The sequence below is a fragment of the Pseudophryne corroboree genome, chromosome 7, assembly GCF_028390025.1.
Source record: "Pseudophryne corroboree isolate aPseCor3 chromosome 7, aPseCor3.hap2, whole genome shotgun sequence".
Classification (NCBI taxonomy): Eukaryota; Metazoa; Chordata; class Amphibia; order Anura; family Myobatrachidae; genus Pseudophryne; species Pseudophryne corroboree.
The window spans coordinates 17,505,765-17,532,735 of record NC_086450.1 but is presented as its reverse complement, the minus strand read 5'-3'; the positions used below and the strand labels follow the sequence as shown (position 1 = coordinate 17,532,735).

General features: G+C 47.6%; 1 protein-coding gene across 4 annotated transcripts in view; it reads left to right on the top strand.

Annotated features, from left to right (window-relative positions):
* The window catches only part of PIKFYVE (phosphoinositide kinase, FYVE-type zinc finger containing), a 290,094-nt gene that overhangs the window by 51,236 nt on the left and 211,887 nt on the right, over positions 1–26,971 (top strand). For all 4 annotated transcript variants that reach the window (XM_063932710.1, XM_063932709.1, XM_063932708.1 and 1 more), the window contains 3 exons: positions 2,746–2,886; positions 6,048–6,174; positions 8,913–10,063. In XM_063932710.1, the coding sequence (XP_063788780.1) occupies positions 2,746–2,886; positions 6,048–6,174; positions 8,913–10,063 (1,419 nt within the window). The remainder of the gene's footprint in view (positions 1–2,745; positions 2,887–6,047; positions 6,175–8,912; positions 10,064–26,971) is intronic.

Here is a 26,971-nt window from a genome sequence, read left to right as displayed (position 1 = left end):
CTGTTGTTATGCCCCCAGTAGTAATGCCCCTGTAGTTATGCCCCCAGTAGTAATGCCCCTGTAGTTATGCCCCCAGTAGTAATGCGCCCAGTAGTAATGCCCCCTGTAGTAATGCCCCTGTATTAATGCCACCAGTAGTAATGCCACCAGTAGTTTAGCCCCTGTTGTTATGCCCCCAGTAGTAATGCCACCAGTAGTTTAGCCCCTGTTGTTATGCCCCCAGTAGTAATGCCCCTGTAGTAATGCCCCCTGTAGTACTGCCCCCTGTAGTAATGCCCCCTGTAGTAATGCCCCCTGTAGTAATGCCCCCTGTAGTAATGCCACCAGTAGTAATGCCACCAGTAGTAATGCGCCCCTGTAGCTTAGCCCCATGTAGTTTGCGCCCAGTAGTAATGCGCCCCTGTAGTTTGCCCCTAGTAATGCCCCTGTAGTTATGCCCCAGTAGTAATGCCCCTGTAGTAATGCCACCAGTAGTAATGCCACCAGTAGTAATGCGCCTCTGTAGTTTTCCCCCAGTAGTTTGCGCCAAGTAGTAATGCCCCCAGTAGTTTAGCCCCCTGTTGTTATGCCCCCAGTAGTAATACCCCTGTAGTTATACCCCCAGTAGCAATGTGCCCCAGTAGGTTTACCCCGTGTAGTTTAGCCCCGCTGTAGTTTCCAGTAGTAGTCACACGTTTAAAAAAAACAACAAAAAAACCCACCATACTTACCAATCCTCGGTCCCGCTGTGATCCTCCTGGCGTCCGCTTCACTCCGCTCCCCAGCACTATGAGAGAGACGAGATGACGGGAGCTGGAAGCAGGAGCTCAGTAGTGAGCTCCTGCCACCGGCTGTGCAGGGAGAGCCAGGCGCCGCTAATAACACAATCTCAGCGAGGGCCTCGGCAGCTCCATGCGGCGCTTGCACACATTGGGTTAAGTGAGCTGGAGGAGGCGGAACTGCGTTCCGTCTCCAAGTGGGACTGACGGAACGCAGTTCCGCCCCGTTCCGGCTCACTTTAACCCCTGGAACTATGAATAGAGGCACCCCAGCTGCCCTGTAATACTCCCGAGAGCTTGAGTGCTTGGGATTCACTGTCTAATACATTGATAGCTGAAGCGCTCTTTTATCCCGAGAGGCATTCTGTAAATCTGGGCCACAATTCCCAGGCCAAGTGCCCCTCCCTTGTGACACGTAGCTTTCAGTGGGAGAGGTTTCCTGCCCCGTGAGAAGCTCTTCAGGGGGACACGGCATGTGTCCGCATCTCACAGGTATACACAAAAAAGCAAAGTGTTCAAAAAATGCCCCTTACCCGTCCCACTGGCCGGCAGGGATATTATACAGCAACTAGAGAACGTTTTGTTGGAAATGATTCATATGGTACAGAAGTATTAAACAAGCGTCCCTCCAGCTGCTGTGGAACTACACATCCCAGCATGCCCTGCCACAGGTTTGCTATAAGGGCATTCTAAAACAGTGGCCGGGCGTGCTGTGATCCAAAACAGCTGGCGGGCCACATGTTGAATAAACCCCCCGGTCTAGTAGTCAGACATGACTCTCTTCCCTGCTATAGTGACAGCTGACGTATAATGTGACATACAGATAACCATAAAGGTCGCTATCGGACGATTTAGCCGGCTAAAGTAACCGGCTGGTCTTGCTGGCGCAGAACAGACCATTTTGGAAGTGGGTTCTTGATCTCCTCGATGGGTCCCTTTGAAAATGTTCTTGTTACTTGGGCTCTACTGCATTTGTGTCTGTGAGGGAGATGTCCTCAAATAACATTTTGTTTCAGAGGCCTACCTAGGGGGGGATGATGGGCGACAGGGGAACAAGTGTTTTTTGGTGTGTAGATGTTGTGTTCTGTAACTTAAAAGATCTTATTTTGTAACGCAGCTTTCCTACTGTGTGCGCCTCTCCTTCAGTGCGCCAATTCTGGGAGCAGGGGCCGTCTAAGTCCCAATGATCCTATCCAGTGAGCTTGAATTTCCTGTCACCCAGGGCCGCGTTTCCAGTCAGCGGGCCCTGGGTTCAGGGGTTTGGGGGGGCTAAACCTGTACCAGACCTTACAGGATCCATGCCATTCTATGTAAAGTGCCCGCACTGCCGTCTTTTGGGTGATCTCTCTTGAAAGATGGCACCACACAGAGATTACAAGGACTGCGCCAGGGCATTTTGCTATTTTCTGCACTTGCACCATCTTCCGGACTATCACTGGAAAGCCAGCGCCCCAGCAGAAGCTAAGCAGTTAAGGGCCCCGTTGTACAGACGGAAGGCCGCGGCACATGGGCCCCGGTTGGGCTTTAATACACATAGTTATCCCTAAGCTCTCATTCCTATGCCAGTCATTCTGCTGCGCAATTACTCTAGTTTTTGTTCATGTTGCGGGAGTCGGGAACCGTCCCTTTAATCATTGACAGGTGCAGAGCATTTTCTTATCCACCTGTAGTGAACCCACGCCTTACTGCACCTCAAGTTCTAAAACTCCAAGAAGAACAAATAAAACTTAAATAAATTCTTGCAGCGTCAGACTTTCTATCAGACAGAAAAGCTTAATGTCTGTAGCATCCTCCGAAGGTCGATTTTATTTGGAGCTGGTCACAATAAGGACGTTTGCCCCGCCCGAGCTGTACTTTATTTCACTGGTCCTTTGCGTTTGGCTAAACATGACACAATGCAGTACCTGCTTCCGGCTGAAGGTGTCGCTCATCCCTTTATGTGTGTGACCGGTATTACTACTCTGATTTCTTTTCCTTTCATCATCAGGAGAGGGAATTTTTGAAGAACTATGTGCAGAGGATTGTGGATGTACGACCCACGCTGGTCCTGGTGGAAAAGACGGTGTCCAGGATTGCGCAGGACATGCTCTTAGAACACGGAATCACCTTGGTTATTAATGTTAAACCGGTATGTACAGTAGAAAGTACGCTGCGTAAAATATCAATTAAAACAACTTTTGTGGAACACTGTCGTTCATAGACTGCAGTACACCCACTTGAATTTTTTTTTTCTTGCTTCTCTTGTGTATGTCTATAAGTATGGATCATGTACAAATTTAGCCATGCTCATCTCAGTGGCGCATGCAGGGGGGGTTTCCGAGCACCCAGAAACACCCCCTCCACCCAAAAAAATAAATAATAATAATTATTATTATTTATTTTTTTTGCTGCATTTTGCGAGCCGAGAATTTATTAATGGCTGTCTAGTGTCCTCTGCAGCCTGCTGTCTTCCTGGTGGCACTTGTAAGTGCTTAATATAAGTTTACTTTATTTTAATTATAGTACATATATATCCATGTGCATACATATATACACATGTATATACACACTGTACATACACACTGTATAAACACACACACATGATATATATACATGTGTATATATACGTGTACTGTGTGTGTGTGTGTGTGTATATATATATATATATATATATATATACATGCTATGTGTATATGTATGTATATATATATATATATATATATATATATATCTATCTATCTATCTGCAGATGATTAAGGGGTCTATTCATGAAGAGTGAAGTGAGCCTGAATTGGTTAACATGGGCAACTTCTCCACTGGCTTACTTCTACACTCTTTTCACTGCTTCATGAATAGACCCAGTTCGTCCCCAGTTCTGAGCAATGTGCCCCTGCGCACACACCTCCCAAATACGGTAGCCCTAAATCACATAAGGTTGGAGGACGTGGGGGAGGAACTGCAATATTGGCGGTCAGGAGGTGCTGCCAAACAGTTACGGTATTAATGTTGCCCATAGAGGTAATTTGTAAGAGAACATCCACCATAAATGTCGTTATTCTTTTTTTCTTTAGTGTGTCTCCTATGAAAGCAATATATTTTATGAAAGGAGACGTATCATACATATCATGTCATGTGATCCACTGACCTTCAAGTTTGCTTTTATTCTCTATATATAATATGTCTCGTCGTTTGTAATAAATTTAATTTTGTGGTCCGCTTTAATGTCCTCTTCGGTTTACAAAGTACAATAAAAATGTGTAAACTTAAGGCAATATAAAAAAATAAAATAAAAAAAAACTGGATCATTTGATGACCCTATGGCGCTCTTTATTCACACCAGCCTCCCTCCTTATATGCTGGAGAAGGTGTCACGTCTGTGGACAACATGCGTGGCAATTCCCTTCTCCCTGTATTCTGCACCTCGCAGCTTATAAAATAGCTCCTTCAAATCAAGTACCATATAAATAGAAATTTTTGGGCATTGTATTGGTAAAAGAAAGAAAAAAGTACAAGTATATATTCCCCCTACTCCCCATAGTTGACAGCAATACGTTCCAAGCTACAGTTAGCAAACAAGGTGGGATCTAATAGTCCAAAAGGCTGAAATAACAAATCATAGCACATCAGTTGGGATTTCTGTCCATCATTCTGCAATTTCTTGCTAGTTCCGGTCTCCTAGGTAACATCAATGTCCGATGCACACACACAAGTCACATGTTCTGCTCCAAACTGATTAAGGATAGAGGAAGCCCCCCTCTAGGGGCATTTGGGGCTGGTGTCAAGATACCAGTCTTGTATTTGTTCTGCCACATTGGTTGGAGGATCAGGCAAATTAGAACTTTAGCATTGTACCTGCTCCATGACGTCGGCCAACTCCTGCATTTGTTATATATGTCTGCTCTCTGTACAGTATAGTAAAGGCAATATAGTAGACCTATTAAATTATGTATTTGTACTCCGATATTATTTTGCCCAGTTACTATCTAAAGGTTATTTGGACTTTAACAGGTTTACAGAGCTGGACTGATCACGATGATTGGTTAAACTTTTACAGGAACTTGGCCCAGATTTATCAAGCTGTGGAGAGTGATAAATTGCACAGAGATAAAAGTACCAGCCAATCAGCTCCTGTCATTTTTCAAACACAGCCTGTAACATGGCAACTAGGAGCTGATTGGCTGATACTTTATTTCCGTGCTGTTTATCACTCTCTAAGGCTTGATAAATCTTGGCCACTATTTCATCATACATTTGGATTTAGTATAGGAGCCAGAGTCAGGGATTTGACTGTGGTCATCTGTCAGAGCCGTCCTTTCTGTATAACACTTGTGCAGTAACTGTTTTTACATTTTACCGTCCTGAATGATGTTGTCTTGCTGCATGAATAGTCCGCAGAATCCATACTATGTACACAAAATACGCCGCTGACAAATTAAACAACGCCTTGACAGTCTAATTTAAATTATAAGTAGCTTGCGATTACGATGTACTTGATTTAGGTAAGCTCGTCATTCTCCTAAACCTGAGTGAATTGAATACATCACATTTACTGGCTCAATTGTCTTTGCATTTTTAAAAATAAACTTTAATTATGGTTTTGTGCCTCTTCCCAAAGCCCGCGATATCGTCATCCTCTTCTCATTTATTAAGCACTAAAGTAAAAAAATCCAGAGCAATTATTGTCCGTGCCTGTCCCCGCTGCAAAACCGTGTGTGTATAGAGCGAGATAGAGTATGAGGAATTAGTTAATATTTTGATCAAAAGCTTTTAAGCTTGCATGCCACGTCACGGCTGCCTCACTGCAGGATGACGTGCAGAAATGAGGAACGCGTGACGTGGCCTGCAAGCTTAAAAGCTTTTGATTAAAATATTAACAAATTCCTTGTACTTCATTCGCTCTGCTAGATACAGACGGCATTGCAGGGGGTAAATGCTGACATTAATTGCTCTGTTTTGTATTTACACATGGGTTTTTTGCTGTGCAGCTGGCACTATGGATATGTGGTCATTAGGTCAATACCAGAATGTCGACAGTACATGTCAAGGTTAGGGCTGTAAAAAGGTTATGTCAATATGATGACTGTGTTGACATCTGAATGTCGGCATAATATAAGTAATTCCGAGCGCTGGCATACTTCTTTGTGATTAAGTACATGACGTGCCCACTTTATCTGACTTTTTCTTGCACATCTTCCTGCTGGCGCTGGAAAGGGAGCGCCACAGGAAATAATACAGGAGCTGGTTTATAAAATACATATCATTGCCTGACTTAAATTACATGCATGCTTTCTTCTCTTACCTGTTCTCCAGCAAGTCCTAGACCGGGTGAGCCGAGTGACCCAAGGGGACTTAGTTATGTCTATGGATCAGCTGTTGACGAAACCTCGCCTTGGCACCTGTAACAAGTTCTATATGCAAGTGTTTCCATTACCCAACAGTAAGTCCATGTGTCTGAAGCCGCCATACTGTGGTCTTTGCAATGTTATTAAGGAAACTACAAAAGTATTTCAGCAGTGTAGCTTTGGATTGTGTTATTCCATAAAGACTGGTAACATGCAATGACTTTGTCCCGAGCGGCGCTTGAGAGTCCCGGGAGCTGGGGAATGATTTCCCTCTCCTTGCCGGTAAGCAATCTGCTGGGAACGCTTCTCCTGCTAATTGCCACCTGATTACTGAGGCCAGCGCAAAAACGGCTTCGGCAACCATGGCGTTCGGGCGTAAGTTCTGTTTGATAACGGTTCTAATAGCTATGTTATCAGTCCGTCTTCTTTAGACAATCGCATCAACGTCTTTCATCCACTCGTTGACATTTCCAAGCTGTGGAATGCTGAACAATAAATTGTTACTAATTGGTTGTTACATTGCGGTCCAGTTGCTAATCTTTGTCACCGACGCATTCTTGTGGTATATATTTGATTCTCACATGCAAGTTACCCCTTAATTAGATTGGCTGCAGGTGGTAAAGTAAAGTGGATTATTAGATGCAGGTGATACAGGGAGCACTCATTTCTGTTAATTCTGTAAATGCTGCCATGCGTATCTGCTTAAGCACTTGTTCCTATCTCTCAGTGGGCGTCTCAGTACAAATCCTGGCGGCTGCAACATTTGCATGCTCCCGCACAGCCGCTGCATACAGGTGTAAACGCTGATTTACATACAGGACTAAAAGCAACACTTTAAAAAGACATTTCATACACTTATAATGAAGCCGCTATACTTAATCCACAACCTACATACTTATTACACCATTAGCGTACAGAGTGCCGTACCGTGTATGGACTTTGCGTACAAATGCCGCGCTGGCTGTACAAAGTACACGCAGCGCGTACACACCCAAAGATACACCGTGAACCCTTAACAGCAATGCATGCGATAGTAATACACTTTAAACCAGAGGTTCTCAAACTCGGTCCTCGGGCGCCCACACAGTGCATGTTATGCAGGTAACCCAGCAGGTGCACAGGTGTATTAATTACTCACTGACACATTTTAAAAGGTCCACAGGTGGAGCTAATTATTTCACTTGCGATTCTGTGAGGAGACCTGCAAAACATGCACTGTGTGGGCACCCGAGGACCGAGTTTGAGAACCTCTGCTTTAAACCTTAGCAGGGAAAGGAAAACACGACACCAGATTGTAATTAAACTGCCGGGTTCCGACACCACAACATATTATTACTGAAAGGGGGTTACAATAACAAAGCAATACAATACAAAACAATAATGGCTACAGTCAATGGTACATACTTGTTTGGATTTCGCCGCGCTACCCAGTCTGGTCCTCGGTCATCTAGATAGATAACTTTTAGAGTCTTCTGTGACCAGGCCTGCAGCTGGCTCCTTTTATACAATCTTCCAAAACTTAACACATGGATACTCTAATCTCTTTGTCCATTGGACACAGGGATGGTCATTTACAGTACAGGAGAGGTCATAGGTTGGTTTGAATAGGTAGGCGATGTATGTTCCAGGTGCACTTGCAGGTGGTCTCCTCTGGGTTCCCGCCGCATACCTAATGTACAGTAAATACAGTTTATATCTATATTCTGCTCCTGCACATAACTATCCGCAGGAACGTGCGATCTTCTGCAAACCAACACCGGAATATTACCCTTAAAATACCCTACAGCTGGATACCAAACACCACCTTATGACCTTGTTCTGTCCCCTCCTATCCTGTAAAGGTGAATCCTTTTGTTCTGTTACCATTTAAACTGTTGTAACTTGCTGGTGTGGTGCAAGGAGACTATGTGTACATTGTGCACTATTTGGATTAAATATGTAATGTGTTTTGATGGCTTTTCCATGCGTTCACAAACTCTACCGTAAATAATCATACCACGCGCTAATGCGCAGTACCGCGGGTGCGACCAATACGCAAATTACAAATATGCGCACGCACGGCAGAACAAGTGCACGCAAGGAGGCCATCTGTGTGTAGTTTGTACGTGATGTGTGTACTGCAATATTTTTCGACTTTGACACAGGATTGGAGCTGCAAAGACATTTGCACCCGTCTGTAAATCCAGGCCCTCTGCACCTTGGTAACACCATGCTGCACTACTGGGGGGCAGATGTAACATGCAGCGTGATGTAGTTGTGGAAGGGGCGTGTCCTAGCCCAGATCTAGCTTGCAATGTAATGGGCCCTACACACTGGACGATATCTATGAACGATATGAATGATATCGTTCTGAAATGAACGATATAGCGTTCATATAATTTAGTATGGAGGCACCGACTATGAACAATGCGCGTCCCCGCGGTCGTTCATCGTTGGCCTTTCATCGTTTCTGATAGCAAGACAATTTGGACGTTATCGATCATCATTGAAATCGCTCTAATCGTCCAGTGTGTAGGGCCTATCGCAGTAAAGCTGTGCAGCATTTGTGGGCTACATACAAAAGCAGCTGGTGTTTACCTGGCATGCAAAAATAATACATGTATCTGCCCCCGTTGCATTGCAACATGGTTTGTTCCAGGTGCAAAGTTACTAGTTTTTTTTTTTTTTGCATTGCTCCTGACTCAGCACCTACAGTATGTATACTATAGAATACGTTTCTAAGATGTATATAAGAGCTTCTCTTCCTTAAACAATCGTACGTACTGAAGTAGCGTTGCTGGCTGCTAACCCTGTTTCATTTGTTCATTACTTTTTATTTATATTTCCCAAACAGATGAGTCTAAAACACTGATGTTCTTTGAGGGATGCCTGCCACATCTGGGCTGCACAATTAAGCTGCGCGGAGCCTCCGAATACGAGTTGGCGCGCGTCAAGGAGATAATAATCTTTATGATTTATGCAGCGTACCATTCCCAGTTGGAGATCTCCTTTCTCATGGATGAGTTTGCTATGCCTCCAACTCTACCTAAAAGCAGCTCTTTCCGATCCCTCATTGAAGGCCACGAGGAGGACGGCAGCCAGAGAGACCTCTTTAATGGCGAGGAATGCAGCGTTCTCAACTGGGAATCCGACCGCTCCTCCGAGAGACTGCATGCGACTTCCGATTCTCAGTCCTCGGAGGATATTGACTCTGAGGAACCTGGAGAACTGGACAGTAGGGGTTTTGAAACATCTTCCTTAACACACCTGGGCCCACCCAGGGTATTATCGACCTCGTCACTTTTGTCTTCCGTTTCTATTGAACCTGAGCTGCTTACGCAAATGTGTCACATACCTGGTATTTCAAAAGACGACCATGGCTTGCAACCACTTGAGCAAGAAGAACCCAAAAGTCCACACCGGCTTTTCAGAGACCCTCTGCAAGATGATACCGGGCTGTACATAACGGAGGAGGTCACGTCAACGGATGACCGGCTCAAAGTACTCTCTGTAGCATTTAAGCAGGAGCTGAAAGATGTCATTTTGTGCATTTCTCCCATTATCGTGTTCAAGGAACCCTTTTTGTTAACAGACAAGGGCATGAGGTGCCCCAGTAGGGAGTACTTCCCAGAGCAGGTGTACATGTCCCCGTTACTCAACAAGGAGATGAAAGAAATGGAGAGCCGGAGGAAAAAGCAGCTCTTGCGCGAGCTTTCCAGCTTACACGGGATGAACGGAAGTGTGCCGGGAAGAGCCATCGAGGTGCTGCCGTCTCACGAGCTGCTAAGCACCAGAATTGCAGAGCACTTGGGCGATAGCCAGAACCTAGCTAGGATTCTAGCAGATTATCGAGCTAGGGGAGGCAGAATAAGACAGAAGGAAGATGGGGACCCATTTGTGCAAACCAAGGAAATGCCGAACGGGCTTCTGAGTAAAAATGAATCCAAGTACGACTTGGAGGAAGACAAAGGGTTAAGTCAAAATGAAATGTCTTGGAACACTAAGGTAGGTTTGACCTTTTTGTCAAGTGTCTAACTGTCTTTTGTAATATTTTAAACTTTTTAATTTACACATTTTAGAAGATCTTTGCTTGGCTTTTATTGTACTTCGTGCATCTTGTAATAGTGAACATGTTTTCAAAGTGATGGTTAAATAACTCTGCCCAACATTTGTAATGCAGTGATACCTATGCTTCAGCTCTGTTCTCCTCTGTGTTCCATACACCTACGCTCAAATTGCGCCAAATAGACAAGTATGTCACAGCACAGACTGCTTAGCCCTGCCGAAACACTAATCCTAACATCCTAGTACGCTAGTGGACTGAGACACAGGGATATGAGTGACCCCTTCCCGTGCATCATTATGTTTAATTGGCGATGTTATATCAATTCCTTTGTGACAAAAAACCTGGTTTGTGGACTAAGGGCCTAATTCAGACCTGATCGTAGCAGCAAATTTGTTAGCAGTTGGGCAAAACCATGTGCACTGCAGGTGGGGCAGATGTAACATGTTCAGAGAGAGTTAGATTTGTGTGGGTTATATTGATTCTGTGCAGGGTAAATAATGTCTGCTTTATTTTTTCACTTTAGCAATTTGCAAATTAGATTTCAGTTTGAAAACACCACACCCAAATCTAACTCTCTCTGCACATGTTACATCTGGCCCCCCTCCTCCTGCAGTGCACATGGTTTTGCCCATCTGCTAACAAATTTGCTGCTACGATCAGGTCTGAATTAGGCTCTAAGACACATGAGTGAGGAGAGAGTAGCACAGTTGGGGAAAGAGTACACCCCGCACGGGAACTGCGCTAGACGTCTTTCTCCATAGGGGGTAAGAGATAGAGCTGTATTTATTCTGTACACATCTGTATGATCGAGTGCTGATGCCCATCCGTTTGTGAATTTATAACGCAGCCTCTTGCCTGAAATGCTTAGGTGATAGAAGCATAGAGGAGAGCAGCATTGAATTACTAGATGTATTGGGGAACACTAGGCTGTTATGTTATGTATTTGTGTTTAACACACAAAGGGGAGAATCCTTTTCATTGTCGGCGTGCGAAAACGGCCAGATATCGTGATTATTGAGCAATGGTCATTATTGCGGTTTCCAATTCGGGTCCGTTTTCATCGGCCGAAAACGGATCTGCGATCTCGTATCTCGTGAAAACGCATGCATCGGGTTTAAGTCCCCGATCCCATGTGTTATCGCGGCTCTGGCAGCCCGCTTATTGCATTGGGGTGGGGAGGAGCTTGAGTCAGACGGATCTCTGTACGTGAACAGGTTTTTGCATAAAGCGCATGTACAGATTTATGCACGTTGGCGCATGTCTGCGCTATTCTGCTCCATGCAGAACTTGGCCGAATCTGTCTTTCTGTGAAAGTGAACTGCCTGGTCTTGTGAAAGTGAACTGCCTGGTCTTGTGGAAGTGCTGTGTGCGTTCTGAGCCAGTCTGAGTCATGCTGATGAAAAAGGGAAGCCTGCCGCTGATGTATATCAGGGTGTTACTTCACCAATCATATGCAAAATACATTTGCAGTTAGGAATTAAAAGTAATAATGGTCCGGACAGTAGTTTGGCAATGCGGGGGTTTCCTGCGTAGTCATTTCTTTCTACTCCATTATTGGTTTGTTACATGGTTTTGATTGGGGTTTTTTTCTGGGTATTTACTGTTATTGTACCATAGATACTGTATATTGTATCCTTGTTTATGGGAAATTTAAAAAAAAACAATTTTCTCTGGCTGGGTCCACAGGATAACATTGGGATATGCCGGAGCGACAGCGGAAATGGCACCAATACGGTCACAAGCTTTCTTGCCTCCCAGGATGCATTGGGGCTTCACCATATAATCCCGCCCACTGACTCAGTCAAATCAGTTTTTTGTTTGGTGCGGCAGGAGCCGGACCATGGTCACAGGGCTGCTGTAATAAAGCAGCCTGAAGCTTTTATTATGTTACTAGGTGATTCATCGCGCCCTACGGGCGCTCTTCACACCGTCGTAAGGGGCTACGCCCCGGTAAACTCAACAGAAAAGTGAAGGAGTAGAATAGTAGATGGTGAAGTTGTGGTGGAATGGTGTGTTTGGAGTGTGCGTCTATTGTGTTTTTGTGGTAGCGGTGGGTGAATTGTTTGTGTGTGGCAAGGTGAAGTGGATGTGGTGTTAGGGTGTTTGTTGGGGGTAGAGGTGTGTTATGTTAGCAGATGTTGGAGTTAGAATTGGCGTATTAGTGGCTTTAGACTATGGGGGTAGCTGGTGTTTTAATGGTTTGACTGAATTAGTTGGGTGCAGAGGGAGGGTGGTGGGTGTGCGATAGGGTTAGGGTGGTGTGTGGTTGGATTGTGGAGGGTGTTGAAGGGAATGTGTGTGGTGGAGTGTTTTTTGTGTAGGGTACGTAGTTTGGCGTGTGGTTTTATGAAATGCTGTGGGTAATGATTTATGGTCCTTGGGCAAGTGTGTGGAGAGGGGTCACTGCCTGTATATGTTTTTGCGTAGGGGTGAGGGATGGTGGTGGTGATAGGAGGTGTAGTGTGGGATGGAGTTGGGTGGCAGGGGGATGGGTGAGAGGGTTTAAAGTTGGCATGGGTGGAGGAGGTCCACATAGGATGGGTGGTTGGATGGTGGAGGGTTTTTGTGTGGGGGAGGGGGGAGGGGAAAGGGCAGTGGAGGGTGCGTGCGTGTTGTTAGGAGTATGGAGGGTGAGTGTGTGCGTGGGATGAGGAGTGGAGGGTGCGGGCGTGTTGTTAGGAGTGTGGAGGGTGAGTGTGTGCATGTGTAGGGGGGGAGGGGAAAGTGGAAGGTGTGGGCGTGTGTGTGTGTAGGGAGAGGGGAAAGTGAAGTGGAGGGTGCGGGCGTGTTGGTAGGAGTGTGGAGGGTGAGTGTGTGTGGTTGGGGGGAGGGGAAAGTGAAGTGGAGGGTGCGTGCGTGTTGGTAGGAGTGTGGAGGGTGAGTGTGTGTGTTGGGGGGAGGGGAAAGTGAAGTGGAGGGTGCGGGCGTGTTAGTAGGAGTGTGGAGGGTGAGTGTGTGCATGTGTAGGGGGGGAGGGGAAAGTGGAGGGTGTGGGCGTGTGGAGGGTGTGTGTGTGTGTAGGGGGGAGGGGAAAGTGAAGTGGAGGGTGCGTGCGTGTAGGTAGGAGTGTGGAGGGTGAGTGTGTGTGTGTGTTGGGGGGAGGGGAAAGTGAAGTGGAGGGTGCGTGCGTGTTGGTAGGAGTGTGGAGGGTGAGTGTGTTGGGGGGAGGGGAAAGTGAAGTGGAGGGTGAGTGTGTGTGTGTATTGGGGGGAGGGGAAAGTGAAGTGGAGGGTGCGTGCGCGTTGGTAGGATTGTGGAGGGTGAGAGTGTGTGTGTAGGGGGGGAGGGGAAAGTGAAGTGGAGGGTGCGTGCGCATTGTTAGAAGTGTGTGTGTAAGGTAGAAGTGGTTGCAGTGTATGTGGTGATAGGTGTTGGTATGTGTGGGGCCATGAGGCTGCTACTTGTTTCCCCCCTTGTGATGGACAGGGTGCGAGTGGGGCTTGGTGCAAGTGGTAGGATGGGTGATATGGGGGGCACGTCATACGCAAGTGGGTGAGTGGGGGCTCTGTCTGCACAACACGGGGTAACAGTAACACAGGCCATAGCTGTACATGCGGCATCACCCTGACAGCACGCCACACCTGACTCTGTACCAGCGCTATCTCTGTCGCTGCTGCTGGCTCGGACCCGACGACCCTGCTGGACGTTTGGAAACAGACAGATTCGTGGGGTCGGAGGCAGCAGCGGTGAGAGAGATAACGCTGGTACAGAGTCAGGTGCGGCGTGCTGTCAGGGTAATGCCGCATGTACAGCTATGGCCTGTGTTACCCCGTGTTGCGGACGGCGGGTCTCGGGCAGCGTGTCAGTGGCTGCATGTGGGAACAGGCGACAGGCTGGTGCAGAGGGAGGGGTGTGGGGTGCGGGTGTCAGTGGCCTCCCGGGCAGTGTGTCCCGTCTGTGGCATCGGTGGCTGGATGCTCTGCTCCCCCCACCGCCGGCTCCGATCCCTGCGGCACACAGCCGCAGCGGCCTCTGCTCCCCCGCACCGCCGGCTCCGATCCCCGCGGCACACAGCCGCAGCGGCCTCTGCTCCCCCGCACCGCCGGCTCCGATCCCCGCGGCACACAGCTGCAGCGGCCTCTGCTCCCCCGCACCGCCGGCTCCGATCCCCGCGGCACACAGCCGCAGCGGCCTCTGCTCTCCCCACCACCGGCCCCCTGATCCCCGGGTCATACATCCGCAGCGGCCTCTGCTCCCTCCACTGCCGGCCAATGTGTGCAGCGGTAGTGGGGAGCGGTGTGTGCGGCCTGGGTGTGGAGGGCGTTTAGTTGTGAGTGTGTGGCCGCGTCTGCAATCTTAAAGAGGTTAGCGGCGGCCTCGGTTGCGGGTGTGTGTCCCGCCGTGGTGGGGAAGGTGGGTGTTTGCAGGGGAAGGGTGGTGTGGGGTGCGCCTGGCTAGGTGGCCATGCTTACCTGGCAGTGTGGGGCGTAAGTGCGCTGCTGGCTTGTGGCAGGGAATGGTGGGTGGAATCTCTGGCTGGTGCTCCCTTCTGCTATTGGTGTGTGCTGTGCTGACACTGGGACAGGGCAGGAGCTGCTAAGTCTGCCCAGGTCTGTGACTCCACCCAGCGTTAGAAATGCAGCCACAGAGTCACAGGGCTTATATATAGGAGATTTTTATAGACTTACTATGTTTTTTTGAGCGACTTTTCTTAACAGCGTCCTAAACGCATATGGGAAAGAGTCGCTCCAATAACTCCCCACCGGGTCGCAACAACGCTTACCTTCGCGGTACAGTGCTGTCTCGACGGGCGTCTGTGTCGGATGTTCTAGCAGGTCCAGCAGACGTAACCAGGCTGTGGCCGGAGCATGGGGGGAAGGTAAGTCTATGGATTTCCTCTTACTAGGGGGGTCCGGACACAGCTACACTGTATTGGTGGAGACTACAAACAGCGTGTTGATGCGCCGAACACCTCGAGTGTGACAGCGCTACGCTCTAGGGATCATAGGCGCCAGGACTATGTAGAGGCCGCGATCCTTAAAGTTTAAGTCAACGGGGATTCAGACGCTCTCCTGGCCGCCCCTCCCCCAAGTTCATGACCAGTTTCCGCGTGTCTCCCGTCCATGAACTGAATGACCTCACTTCCGTCTCAGACGCTACCACGAGGGTACTCGGTCGCAGCTTAGACGCTGCGGTTGTGTACACTAGAGATCCCGCCTAGACCGAGTCGCAGGCATTAGCGTCTGCATACACGTGGAAGTTGCTGAGCGTCCGTGTCCGTCAGTGAGCGTCCGGGTCTTGCATCAGTTATCAGGAGCGGCAGTGTACACCAGTAGCGTCTGAATCCACTCAGCGTCTTACGAGCGCATTTGCTTGGATATGGAAGTGTGGTGAGTCTCCCTGTATCCCGCTCTACAGAGGAAAGGTATACAGTACTAAAAATTCTCTCCTCTTGTTAGTATGAATTGTTAATTTTAGTACATATTGCATATGAGATCTGTGTATTACTGTGGTTTCTGCATGTTATGTTTGAAAAGAACCAGTTAAAGGCAGAAGTACAATTCTCCTACTTACTTGTATGAGGGGGTTGTATTCTCATATGACAATGTTTAATGCTTTAACATGTGACCAGTGAACGCAAAAACGCGCTATAGCGCGTATTTTACCCCATAATGAGGATCGAGGATTCGCTTTTACAAAATGAGTGCGTCCCTGGGGACGCGCTCCGTTGTAGGCAGTCCTGTAGCTCCTTTGATATCTCCGCCGGGTCCCGCTGCCAATCTTGTGGCTTCATTGATGTCTCTGGGTCCAGCGGCCAATCCTGTGGTGCCTTTTAGGTCCAGCGGCCAATCACATGTATACACCGAGGTCTCCCTCTCAAACCCCTCCAATAGAAGGGCTTCCGGGAGGACTAGCAGACGGAGAGGAGGAGCTGTTGGTGCCTTTCACTCCTGTATGCAGCTCCGGCACCCGTACTCAGAAGGCGGCCCGAACTGCAGCGTTAACAGGCTCTCTCTGCAGCCACCCGTCTCCTCCCCGTCCCAGCGCTGCTATTCACTTCTCCCCCCTCACCGCCGCGGCCACTCAGGATGCGGGGGCATGCGCCGGTGGATTCCAATGCTCGGCGCGGCACTTACAGCGCTGAGTCCTGAGTGGCCGCGGCGGTGGGGGGTAGAAGCGAATAGCAGCGCTGGGACGGGTGGCCGCAGGGAAAGCCAGTTAATGCTGCAGAAGAGGTTACTACATCCCGCCCACAGCAGTTAAGAGCTAAAGAGAAGAATTTCAAGCAGCCCCTGGCATGGAGGATTCATGTTAGTAATAAACATATGGGCAGTTGGGATGGCAGCAGCTAACGATTCAAACACTGGGGGTGAGGGCAGTGCCCAGCATACACCAACACAAATGCACACATTGGCCAGCATAGTTACCCCACCCCCATATACCCACACCCTCCATACACCCTCCATAGCCACACAGTTCCATCACATGCACCCCACCAACCACACAGTGCCCATCATACACACCCCCAATACCCACACATTGCCCATTATACACACTCACACAGTGCCAATCATACACACACCCAATATCCACACATTGCCCATTATACACACTCACACAGTGCCAATCATACACACTCCCCACAACGTGTTCACACTGCCCATTATACACACACCCATCTGACACCCCCTCCACTGACACCCGCGATCACTGTGTCTGGGGACGACAACTGGGGGTCCAAGATGGTGGCTACAATGTGCCTAAGTGGTCACCTGGTGCAATGTGTGTAACGTGCTCTACCTGGTGCAATGTGTATAACGCGCTCTACCTGGTGCAATGTGTGTAACGTGCTCTACCCGGCGCATTGTGTGTAACGTGCTCTGCCCGGCGCAATGTGTGTAACGTGCTCTACCCGGCGCATTGTGTGTAACGTGTTCTACCTGGCGCAATGTGTATAACGTGTTCTACCTGGCACAATGTGTATAACGTGCTCTACCCGGCGCAATGTGTATAACGTGCTCTACCCGGCGCAATGTGTATAACGTGCTCTGCCTGGTGCAATGTGTGTAACGTGCTCTACCTGGCGCAATGTGTATAACGTGCTCTACCTGGCGCAATGTGTATAATGTGCTCTGCCTGGTGCAATGTGTCTAAGTGTTCTACCTGGTGCAATGTATATAACGTGCTCTACCGGGCGCATTGTTTATAATGTGCTCTACCTGGCGCAATGTGTATAACGTGCTCTACCTGGTGCAATGTTTATATGTGCTTTACCTGCTGCAATGTGTGTAACGTGCTCTACCTGCTGCAATGTGTATAACGTGCTCTACCTGGTGCAATGTGTATAACGTGCTCTTCCTGGCGCAATGTGTATAACGTGCTCTACCCGGCGCAATGTGTATAACGTGCTCTTCCTGGCGCAATGTGTATAACGTGCTCTACCTGGCGCAATGTGTATAACGTGCTCTACCTGGCGCAATGTGTATAACGTGCTCTACCTGGCGCAATGTGTATAACGTGCTCTACCTGGTGCAATGTGTATAATAACGTGCTCTACCTGGTGCAATGTGTATAACGTGCTCTACCTGGTGCAATGTGTATAACGTGCTCTACCTGGTGCAATGTGTATAACGTGCTCTACCTGGTGCAATGTGTATAACGTGCTCTACCTGGCGCAATGTGTCTAAGTGTTCTACCTGGTGCAATGTATATAACGTGCTCTACCGGGCGCATTGTTTATAACGTGCTCTACCTGGCGCAATGTGTATAACGTGCTCTACCTGGCGCAATGTTTATATTTGCTTTACCTAGTGCAATGTGTCTAAGTGTTCTACCTGGTGCAATGTATATAACGTGCTCTACCAGGCGCATTGTTTATAACGTGCTCTACCTGGCGCAATGTGTATAACGTGCTCTACCTGGCGCAATGTGTATAACGTGCTCTACCTGGCGCAATGTGTATAACGTGCTCTACCTGGTGCAATGTGTATAATAACGTGCTCTACCTGGTGCAATGTGTATAACGTGCTCTACCTGGCGCAATGTGTCTAAGTGTTCTACCTGGTGCAATGTATATAACGTGCTCTACCGGGCGCATTGTTTATAACGTGCTCTACCTGGCGCAATGTGTATAACGTGCTCTACCTGGCGCAATGTTTATATTTGCTTTACCTAGTGCAATGTGTCTAAGTGTTCTACCTGGTGCAATGTATATAACGTGCTCTACCAGGCGCATTGTTTATAACGTGCTCTACCTGGCGCAATGTGTATAACGTGCTCTACCTGGCGCAATGTGTATCTTATCGGCACTACTGTGTGGTGTAATGTGAATTGGCACTATATGTGGTCACGCCCCTTCCCCATGAAGCCACGCCCCTTCGGCGCGCACTGCCTACGCTTTGCGATCTAGCAGGTGAAACACCAATTCACTTTATGCCTAGGGCACCAAAATGTCTAGTTACAGCTCTGGTGCAGGGTGTCCTGCATGCTACACAGCCCAGCAGCATTGTCACCCCATCCCCCCACCTTGCAACACTTTTGTAGTGTCCAAACAAGATTAAGATTAATAAGAACATTCATTCCGATGGGACCCAGAAAAAGAACGGTAGGACCCCAATTTTTGAAAGTGAGGGGTCCCTGGGACCCACTTTTTTTTGGGGATCAGTGCGATCACTGGTGACTGACTGTGCTATGTATGTGTGCTGACTTTCTTATGTCGTCAGTCCTGTTCTGACCTTCAAATCAGGTGCACGGTTGTGGTCAGATTGATCTCACTTCTATATATCCATATATCCATATATAGGTGATTTTTCAGTCACAAATTGTGTAGTCATAAACAGAATATTACCATGTCTGTGAGCGGCAAAAGTGACGAGAATTTATCAGGCACTCCTATATCCCTAACATGCTTATCCTGTAAGACAGGGTTAATTGGTATGGACCAATTAGTCACTTATGAGGGGTTGTGTGCGAACTGTTTTGCTTTTCAGCAAAGTAAAAAACAGGATTTGGTTCAACCACCAACAGAGCCACCATGGAATATGTTCGCAAAGACTTTGTCTTCAATAGCGGACAGGTTAACTCCGGTAGCACCACCTCAAGGGTTAGGTTACACTATTAACCCATACATGTAGCTCCCTTCCTACGGCTTGGTACCAGTAGCCTCTACAAGTAACCAAGGGACAGGTAAGACTAAGACAGATGCGTCTATGTGGCAGACTACACAAGATGATACAACAGATGATGATACAGTATATTCAAATACTCCGTATGATGATCAGTCGCAGAGTTTTAGTTCAGAGGATGTAGCTGAACTTATTGATGCTGTGAAGGCTGTTCTCTCTTTGGAAGAGCCAGCCAAGACAGTGTTAAAATCTAAAGCACCTGTATTTAAACTAACAAAGTCAGTTAAAGCTGAATTCCCAGCGTCAGATGAGCCGACGGAAATGATGGATGAGTCTTGGGCGACGCCCAGTAAGAAATATAAGATTCCGAAAAGATGGGATTCTTATTATCCATTTCCAGCTGTGGAGTGTTCGAAAAGAGAAGTTCCTCCAAAAGTAGATGCACATGTACTGCGACTTGTGCATAAATCTGCTTTACCACTGTCATCTACCTCACTAAGTGATGTCACAGACAGAAGGGTAGATAGCTTCTTGAAAAATGTATTTTCTCTTACGTCCTAGAGGATGCTGGGGACTCCGTAAAGGACCATGGGGATAGACGGGCTCCGCAGGAGACATGGGCACCTAAGAAAGAACTTTAGGTATGGGTGTGCACTGGCTCCTCCCTCTATGCCCCTCCTCCAGACCTCAGTTTATTACTGTGCCCAGAGGAGACTGGGTGCATTACAGGGAGCTCTCCAGAGTTTTCCTGAAAAGAAAGTATTTTGTTAGGTTTTTTATTTTCAGGGAGCCTGCTGGCAACAGACTCCCTGCAGCGAGGGACTGAGGGGAGAGAAACAGACCTACTTTAATGTCAGGCTCTGTTTCTTAGGCTACTGGACACCATTAGCTCCAGCGGGAACGGTACGCAGGTCTCACCCCGCCGTTCGTCCCAGAGCCGCGCCGCCGTCCTCCTCGCAGAGCCGGAAGATAGAAGCCGCGTGAGTATGAGAAGAAAGAAGACTTCAAAGGCGGCAGAAGACTTCAGATCTTCACTGAGGTAACGCACAGCGGTAGCGCATTGCACCATTGCTCCCACACAGCACACACACAGCAGTCACTGTAAGGGTGAAGGGCGCAGGAGGGGCGCCATGGGCAGCAATAAGGACCTCCAAACTGGCAATATATATATATATATATATATATATACATACATATACAGGCTGGGCACTGTATATAAAAGAGATCCCCCGCCAGTTTTGAATATTTCAGCGGGACCGAAGCCCGTCGCTGAGGGGGCGGGGCTTCTCCCTCAGCACTCACCAGCGCCATTTTCTCCACAGCACACCGCTGAGAGGAAGCTCCCCGGACTCTCCCCTGCTTACCACGGTGAAAGAGGGTTTTAAAGAAGGGGGGGGGGGGGCACATAATTGGCGCAAATAAGATAAGTACAGCGATATCTGGGTAAACATACTGTGTTTTTTCCTGGGTCATTGGCGCTGGGTGTGTGCTGGCATACTCTCTCTCTGTCTCTCCAAGGGGCCTTGTGGGGGAACTGTCTTCAGATAAGAGGATTCCCTGAGTGTGTGGTGTGTCGGTACGTGTGTGTCGGCATGTCTGAGGTAGAAGGCTTTCCTAGTGAGGAGGTGGAGCAAATAAATGTGGTGTCTCCGTCGGCAACACGCACAAATGACTGGGTGGATATGTGGAATGTGTTAAGTGCTAATGTAAATTTATTGCACAAAAGGTTGGACAAAGCTGAGTCCAGGAATTATGCACAGAGTCAGGCCCTGCCTGCCCCTATGTCGCAGGGACCCTTGGGGTCTCAATAGCGCCCACTATCCCAAACAGTAGACACTGATACCAACACGGATTCTGACTCTAGTGTCGACTAAGAGGATGCAAAATTACAGCCAAAATTGGCTAAAAGTATTCAATATATGATTATTGCAATAAAGTATGTTCTGCATATCACAGAGGAACCCCCTGTCCCTGACACGAGGGTACACATGTATAAGGAAAAGAAACCTGAGGTAACATTTACTCCTTCTCATGAGCTGAACGAGTTATTTGAAAAGGCTTGGGAATCTCCAGACAAGAAACTGCAGATTCCCAAAAGGATTCTTATGGCGTATTCTTTCCCGATCAAGGACAGGATACGGTGGGAATCCTCCCCAAAGGTAGACAAAGCGTTGACACGCTTATCCAAAAAGGTAGCACTGCCATCCCAAGATACGGCTACCCTCAGGGATCCTGCTGATCGCAAGCAGGAGGCTACATTAAAGTCCATTTACACGCACTCTGGTACCTTACTCAGACCGGCTATAGCGTCGGCGTGGGTTTGTAGCATTGTAGCAGTGTGGTCTGATACCTTATCGGCAGATTTAAATACCCTGGATAGGGATACCATTTTGTTAACCCTGGGTCATATTAAAGATGCTGTCTTATATATGAGAGATGCTCAAAGAGACATTGGCCTACTGGGTTCTAGAGTCAACGCTATGTCCATTTCTGCTAGACGAGTCCTATGGACCCGGCAATGGACAGGTGATGCCGACTCAAAAAGGCATATGGAGGTTTTACCTTATAGAGGTGAGGAATTGTATGGGGACGGTCTCTCGGACCTGGTCTGCACAGCTACGGCAGGTAAATCAAATTTTTTGCCTTATATTCCCTCACAGCCTAAGAATGCGCCACATTATCAAATGCAGTCCTTTCGGTCAAATAAAAACAAGAGAGCACGAGGATCGTCCTTTCTTGCCAGAGGTAAGGGCAGAGAGAAAAAGCTGCCAACCACAGCTAGTTCCCAGGAGCAGAAGTCCTCCCCGGCCTCTACAAAATCCACCGCATGACGCTGGGGCTCCGCTGAGGGAGTCCGCCCCAGTGGGGGCACGTCTTCGACTTTTCAGCCACATCTGGTTTCACTCACAGGTGGATCCCTGGGCAATAGAAATTGTCTCCCAGGGTTACAAGCTGGAATTCGAAGAGGTGCCCCCTCGCCGTTTTTTCAAATCGGCCCTACCAGCTTCTCCCCCAGAGAGGGAGATGGTTTTAAATGCAATTCAAAAATTGTGTCTTCAACAGGTGGTGGTCAAAGTTCCCCTGCTTCAACAAGGGAGGGGGTATTACTCAACCCTATTTGTAGTCCCGAAACCGGACGGTTCGGTCAGACCCATTTTAAATTTAAAATCCTTGAACCTATACTTGAAAAGGTTCAAGTTCAAGGTGGCAGTGGATGCCCTAGTAACACCGTGGGTGTTCCAGTCGGTCTATGTGTTTCCTCCTCTTCCTCTCATCCCCAAGGTGTTGAGAATAATAAGGAAAAGAGGAGTACAGACAATTCTCATTGTTCCAGATTGGCCGCGAAGGGCCTGGTATCCGGATCTGCAGGAAATGCTCACAGAATTATTATTACCAGTTATTTATATAGCGCACACATATTCCGCAGCGCTTTACAGAGAATATTTGCCCATTCACATCAGTCCCTGCCCCAGTGGAGCTTACAATCTATATTCCCTACCACATGTACATGCACACACATCCACACTAGGGTTAATTTTGTTGGGAGCCAATAAACCTACCAGTATATTTTTGGATTGTGGGAGGAAACTGGAGTACCCGGAGGAAACCCACGCAAGTACGGGGAGAATATACAAACTCCGCACAGTTAGGGCCATGGTGGGAATCGAACCCATGACCTCAGTACTGTAAGGCAGTAATGCTAACGATTACACCATCCGTACTGATCCATGGCCTCTTCCTCTAAGACAGGACCTGTTACAACAGGGGCCCTGTCTGTTCCAAGACTTACCGCGGCTGCGTTTGACGGCATGACGGTTGAACACAGGATCCTAGCGGAAAAGGGCATTCCGGATGAGGTCATTCCTACTCTGATAAAGGCTAGGAAGGACGTGACAGCTAAACATTATCACTGTATATGGCGGAAGTATGTTTCTTAGTGTGAGGCCAGGAATGCTCCTACAGAAGAATTCCATCTGGGCCTTCACTTCCTACAAACTGGAGTGAATTTGGGCCTAAAATTAGGCTCCATTAAGGTTCAGATTTCGGCCCTATCCATTTTCTTTCAGAAGGAATTAGCTTCTCTCCCAGAAGTACAGACTTTTGTGAAGGGAGTGCTGCATATCCAGCCTCCTTTTGTACCTCCGGTGGCGCCTTGGGACCTTAACGTGGTGTTGAATTTCCTTAAGTCGCACTGGTTTGAACCACTTAAAACTGTGGAATTAAAATATCTCACTTGGAAAGTGGTTATGTTGTTAGCCTTGGCTTCGGCTAGGCGAGTGTCGGAATTGGCGGCTTTGTCTCATAAAAGCCCCTATCTGGTTTTCCATATGGATAGAGCGGAATTGCGGACCCGTCCTCAATTCTTGCCTAAGGTGGTTTCATTTTTTCATATGAATCAACCTATTGTGGTGCCTGTGGCTACATTTGACTTGGAGGATTCCGAGTCCCTTGATGTGGTCAGGGCTTTGAAAATTTACGTAGCCAGAACGGCTAGAGTTAGAAAAACAGAAGCAAGGTTGGCGCTCCTGCTTCAAAGCAGACTATTGCTCGCTGGATCTGTAACATGATTCAGCAGGCTCATTCAACGGCTGGATTGCCGTTACCAAAATCAGTTAAGGCCCATTCCACTAGGAAGGTGGGCTCTTCTTGGGCGGCTGCCCGAGGGGTCTCGGCATTACAGTTGTGCCGAGCTGCTACTTGGTCGGGTTCAAACACCTTTGCAAAGTTCTACAAGTTTGATACCTTGGCTGAGGAGGACCTCATGTTTGCTCAGTCGGTGCTGCAGCGTCATCCGCACTCTCTCGCCCATTTGGGAGCTTTGGTATAATCCCCATGGATCTTACGGAGTCCCCAGCATCGTCTAGGATGTAAGAGAAAATAAGTTTTTAAACCTACCGGTAAATCTTTTTCTCCTAGTCCGTAGAGGATGCTGGGCGTCCGTCCCAAGTGCGGACTACTTCTGCAAGACTTGTATATAGTTTTGCTTACATAAGGGTTATGTTACAGTTTTTCATCAGTCTCGGACTGATGCTGTGTTGTTTCATACTGTTAACTGGTTCGTATATCCCAAGATATACGGTGTGAATGGTGTGGGCTGATATGAATCTTGCACTTGGATTAACAAAAATCCTTTCCTCGTACTGTCCGTCTACTCTGGGTAAAGTTTCTCTAACTGAGGTCTGGAGGAGGGGCATAGAGGGAGGAGCCAGTGCACACCCATACCTAAAGTTCTTTCTTAGTGCCCATGTCTCCTGCGGAGCCCGTCTATCCCCATGGTCCTTACTGAGTCCCCAGCATCCTCTACGGACTAGGAGAAAGATTTACCAGTAGGTTTAAAATCTTATTTTCTCTTGTAGGAGCAGTGGTAAGACCTGCTATGGCTTCGGACTGGGTAGCAAAGGCAATGGGCGAATGGATAGAGGAACTAGAGAATGGCCTTTCTTCTCCTAATAGGGAGCAAGAGTATTATTTAAGCTGTTTAAGACAATCTGCCCAATACTTGGAAGAAGCAGCAATTGATGTAGGTACAGTTGCTTCTAAAGATTCAGCCTTGACAGTAGCCGCTCGTAGAGCAGTTTGGCTACGTACCTGGAAAGCAGATGCGGAATCCAAGAAAGAGTTGGAAGCATTGCCTTTCATTGGTAATATATTGTTTGGAAAACAATTGTCTGATATCCTAGAATCAGAGGCTGAATCAAAGGTCAGATTTCCGGCTACTTATAACCCTAAGTCTAAGGGCTCAAAGTTTCGTCCATTTCGATGGCAAAGTGAAAGCTAAAGAGGAGTCTAAGCAGCCCCAGTCCAATAGATCGGCCAGGGGTAGGAATCAATGGGCTAGTAGAAAGCCAGCTTCCAAGCCTGAACAGAAACCATCAACCTGAAGAGACGGGCCTCTGCCTGGAGGATTCCAGGGTTGGGGGCCGACTCCTTCATTTTGCACACATATGGCAACAGTCGACGACAGATGCTTGGGTGCAGAAGGTGGTATCTCAGGCGTATGGGTTCCCATTCAGGAGGCAGCCTCCTCAAAGATTTTTTTGCACCAGCCCGTCTCGTATTGAGTCGAAGGCCAATGCCCTGCAAGAAGCAGTCCAAAAATTACTGCAGTCAGGTGTGATTGTCCCAGTACCTCCATCACAAAGGGGACAGGGGTTTTACTCCAATCGATTTCTGATCCAGAAGCCAAATGGGTCATTTTGACCAATTCTCAATCTGAAAATGTTAAACAAATACATTTGGGTCTTGTTTTAAAGTCTCCAAGTGTGTTAACCACTCAGAAATGTTTTACAAGCTTATACAGAGGGCCTACTTCACCCCTGCCAAACAGCACAGAATCTGGCCTTCCCAATCTAAATCATGTTGGAGGAAATGCGGCTCCGGGGGATATCTTTCATGTCTTTTGGGCATGTCCTCGTATACAACCACTTTGGAGAGAAGTTTTAAATATGGCCGGTATGGTGTTAGGGCTCAACATCCCAATGGACCCAGCTCTGGCGCTAATTCACTTATACATAGATCGCCTCTCCGCAGGTGACCGCTATGTCTTGGGGCACATTCTGATAGCCGCTAAAGCGGCTATAGCACAGTTATGGAAATCTGAGAGTGTTCCCACCTTGGAGCTCATCCAAAATAAGATCCACAAACATTTCATTTTTGAAACCGCGGAGGCTAAATACTCGTCATCGGCTAACTCTATCCACATGAAATGGTTGGGATGGTCTGATTATAGAAGTAGAGTAGGTAGGCTAACAGTATATAGCTCTCCAATTGACATGTTTGTGCTCGACCTCTCCTAGAATGATCTCTACGAGTATGCCGTGATACTAGATATGTCCTCTTCATGTCTCCTTTTAGTGCTTTCTCCTTTTCTTGTGTCTGTACGTTCAATGTAACCAATTGTATATCCCTTAGACTATGCGTTGTTTAAATTTGCTTAAGGTAACCATTCTGGACTTCCCCTGTGTTTCCCTATTCTTTATTCTGTTCCCCATTTCTGTGTGTAAACTCTTCAATAAATTTTTTTATGTTTAAACAAATACATTTGGATCCCAAGGTTCCACATGGAGACATTACGCTCCATAATGTTGGCTCTGGAACCGGGAGATTACATGGTATCTCTGGATGTACGGGATGCTTACCTACATGTGCCTATAGCACTGTCGCATCAGTGTTACCTCAGGTTTGCTATCCTCCAGGAACATTTTCAGTTCCAAGCCTTGCCCTTTGGGCTAGCAACAGCACCCAGGGTGTTTACCGAGATTATGGTGGTTATGGCATCTTATCTCCGCAAGCAAGGGATAAGAATATTCCCATATCTCGACGACCTGTTAATCCTAGCACATTCGCAGGAGTTACTTTTGAGCCATCTTCAACAGACAATAGTTTGTTTACAGAGACAGGGGTGGCTCATAAGTTGGGAAAAGTCGTATCTGAATCCGTCACAGCGGATGGTTCATTTGGGGGCCATATTGGATTCAGACGTACAGATAGTTTTCTTACCAGAGAAAAAGATGGTCAAGGTGCAGGTCATGACTCAGGAAGCGTTGCACACCCAGACAATGTCAGTCCATGCAGCAATTCGACTGTTTGGTCTGATGGTATCAACCTTCGACATGGTGGAATATGCGCAATTCCACTCCAGCACCTTATTCTGACCAAATGGAGCGGAAATCATCACGACGATAAAAAAGCAGATGATAAAGTTTCCAGTAAACGTAAAAAGGTCTCTAGCATGGTGGCTACAGACAGACCATTTAAACAAGGGGAGACCCTTTTGGATAA